The sequence below is a fragment of the Orycteropus afer genome, unplaced genomic scaffold, assembly GCF_000298275.1.
Source record: "Orycteropus afer afer isolate SDZICR_OR568_19922 unplaced genomic scaffold, OryAfe1.0 scaffold00002, whole genome shotgun sequence".
Taxonomy (NCBI): Eukaryota; Metazoa; Chordata; class Mammalia; order Tubulidentata; family Orycteropodidae; genus Orycteropus; species Orycteropus afer.
In genome coordinates this window covers 19,191,370-19,194,809 of record NW_006921589.1, presented here as the reverse complement: position 1 = coordinate 19,194,809, position 3,440 = coordinate 19,191,370, and the positions used below count along the sequence as shown (strand labels likewise).

At 31.2% G+C, this 3,440-nt stretch overlaps 1 protein-coding gene across 1 annotated transcript in view; it reads right to left on the bottom strand.

The window, feature by feature from the left end:
• ERBB4 (erb-b2 receptor tyrosine kinase 4) overlaps nucleotides 1–2,935 on the bottom strand; it is a 1,111,475-nt gene extending 1,108,540 nt beyond the window's left edge. The window contains exon 1 of the mRNA XM_042783534.1: nucleotides 2,863–2,935. Within this exon, the coding sequence (XP_042639468.1) occupies nucleotides 2,863–2,935 (73 nt within the window). The remainder of the gene's footprint in view (nucleotides 1–2,862) is intronic.
• Nucleotides 2,936–3,440: the final 505 nt, after the last annotated feature.

The following is a 3,440-nucleotide window of genomic DNA, read 5'->3' as shown; positions in this document are numbered from 1 at the left end:
AAAAAAAAAAAAAAAAACTGCTTTAAAAAAAAAATGTTACAAGGGCTCAGAAGAATAGGAATAGGGTAGGACCAAAACAAGAGTAGGAAATTCAAGACACATATTTGAATTCCCTTTTTAAACTACCATTTTAGAGTCCTATTTCTAATAATGATAGTAAATAATGAGGATAATGGTTTTGATTATGCTTTATATCTATATATTATATTTTATAGCCAAGAATTTAACAAACAAATTAGAAGTGAGAAAATTTTATTACAAGACAATATATGAATACTGACATTCCCTTCCCAAGTCATCTAAGAGAGCAAGACTTATTTGGAAGTCTAGATGGGAACCAATTTGATTTGAAATACTTATATTTGCATATTTTTAAAGTTTTCCTATAACATTGATAAAGCTCATTTTAAATGATTGTTTTCTATTATTTTAACATTTGAAGTGATTGTATCCTGAGGCAAACAATGTGACTGTGTATTATAAACAGCAAATATAAGCAGTACATTAACATTAAGATACTGAGGAGTTTATTTGCAACATAAGCAAGTTAAAAATATATATATGTAATACAGATCTATTTATCATAATCACACATCTACATTTACATTTTCAAAAAAATCCTATTTCTATAGATCTCTTTTTAATTTTATTAGAAGGCAAAATACAGACGAGATGCAGCATCTCATTTTTAGTAATACATTGGTTTTTAGTCTGTTTTTTTTTTTTTTTTTAACAGCTGGTTTGGCCAATTTATGAGCAAAGGGAAACAATTTGACCAAGGCCAAGATGAAATGGTGGCTCTGCCTGCTTACAATAATATGTATGTGCTAGCCTTATTTTCTCACACTTTACTCTTTATTTGCAGAAATATCCTTAATTATTTGGCACTGTTCTACTAAATGTTAGTATGCATTTATTTGCATGAATATACATGTTCTTTTAGAAGTATGAAATAAAAAGTTTTAAAAAGACAAGGACCTGGTTGGAAACTATATGTTATTAAAAAAAAAAAAAAAAAAAAAACCCTAAAGAAATTTAAACTTAGTTATTCCAAAGGCAATATGAGGATATGTTTCACATTCTCAAATGAGTTCCGTGACCATGAATAATAATAACAAAGGATGTGATAATTTTAATAGGTATTTTAATAATTTTAATGTTAAATTCATATGATTGTAAGCAAGACAATTATGTTGATAATAGATTTTGTTTTACTTTCTAGTCTTCCTGTATCTTACATGAAATATAATGGCTTAGGAAGTCCCACATGTAATATTTCACTCGTGTTTAGAGTGCTAAGTACACTCACTCCAAAAAATACTTATAAGAAGAATAATGAGAAGATAACTAAATTTAGAGTCCTGGCTTAATGCTAACACATATTCATTATTGGTCTAAATTTAATCACTTAACCTCTCTGAGATTTAATTTCTTCATAGGTAAATAATAATAATAATATATGCCCTACATTACTGACAGAATTATGTCAGGGTTCAATGACACAATTTACATCAAAGTTCTTTGTAAGGAATAAATCACCATCCAAAATATTACCAAGATGGTGATTTCCACCTCAATCAGGATAGTGCAGAAACTTCTGAAAACGATTTTCATCACCTTCTCCTTAACCCATCAGCTATCCTAAATTTTTCTTCCTGTCTCTCTGCCACTTGTAATTTTCAAGCTGTCTGGCTGAGCCAAACCCCATTCAAACGTTTTCTTGCTGGGGAGGCTGGCTTTTATTTTTATAATTTCAGGTTTTCTCTCCACTTGAAAACACAATTCATATTTATCAGGAGGCTTTCATAATAATAACGTGGGACTTTCCTTCAGAGACAAGAAGTTATGAAATAGAAGATTATGCTAATAATAAATGCAAAAAACCAGTGAAAGCCAAAAATGTTTTTATCTGCCACAACTCTAATCCTAAAAAGGGCTGACTAAGAAGCTTTTCAGAGAAGGAAAATAAAATTAAATGGAAAATAGTGTTATGCATTCAGAGGCAAAGTAATACACAAAGAAGTAAAATGGGGGAAGTAGTAAATCATCAAGTGAGAAGTTCTAAAATCCAAATTTTAGCTAAAACTATGCTTCTTATAAATCTGTGAGCATGGTCAGTTGCCTTAATCTTTCTGAACTGTTTATTCCAAAATTTTTATTTATTTATTTATTTAGGTAAATTAAGTAACTTTTATTTGCTTATTTATGGAAATGGGTTAAGAATAAACAAGGATTGGACAAGATGATTGCTTTAATTTATTATATAATAATTAAGATAATTAGGATTTGAATACTTTTTTGAAACCATATGTAAGCTTATTTCCAAGTAAAAACTAGAAATTAATTTTTTTCCAGATAATTAATAAAATTGAACTATTCAAACAGTTACCAAACACCCAAACCAAACCCACTGCTGTCGGGTCAATTCCAACTCATAGCCAGCCCCACTGGGTTTCCGAAGCTGTAAATCTTTATGGAAGTAGATTACCTTGCCTTCCTCATGCAGAGCAGCTGATGGGTCGAACTGCCAACCTTCTGGTTAGCAGCCAAGGGCCTTATGCACTAGTCCACTAGAGCTCCAGTTGTTGTTGTTGTTGTTATTTGCCGTCGAGTCGGCCCCGACTCATAGAGCTCCAGTAGGGGATATAAAATGTTGGGATTTTATAATGGTACTAAAGAGTAGCAATATATTTTAAGAAACTCCAATGATTGTCTATTTTTTGTTTATGACAAAAACATACATTGTTATAAAAAACTTGAAATAATAGATCTAGATTTAGTAGGGAAAGTTATCCACCTACAAATCGCCTAACAAGAGGTCATTCCACATTTGTACACCCACTTTCAATGATGAGGTATTACCGTTCTCAAGCAAGGCCACTTCATTTTCTTTCCTATTACTATCAACAATATTTTCCTTGGCAACTTCCACCATTGCTGCCCTTAAACTTTAAGAATTCACCTTTTCCTTTTGTATATAACAGCCTTTAAAATAGTTGAGGATATTTTTTTCTCCCTGGATTTTTTTTTCTCACACTAAATATTTCATATGTTTGGACTATCCTTAATTCCTGGAATCTGGTAGCCACACATCCCAAACCCTCTCTTTGGACAAAATCTAGTATCACATTATCTCTTACAACACAGTGGCCAGAGGTAATTAGAACATGTCAAGAATGGGTTGAGCTGTCCAATGTAGATTTTAATTATCACCTTTCAACTACGAAATTTTGAAAAAGCTGTATCATGGTGCAACTTTATAAAATGCCAGCCTGTCATTGCTCATGCTCATCAAATACAAAAATCTTTATATCCATATTTATCTCTTTACCTAATTATGTATAAATGATAACATCACCAAAATGATCTTAAATTATAGAGGTACTGTATGTAAACAGATGTAAGACTCTCCTAGCCTGGCTATGGCTAGCAGCTCTTAA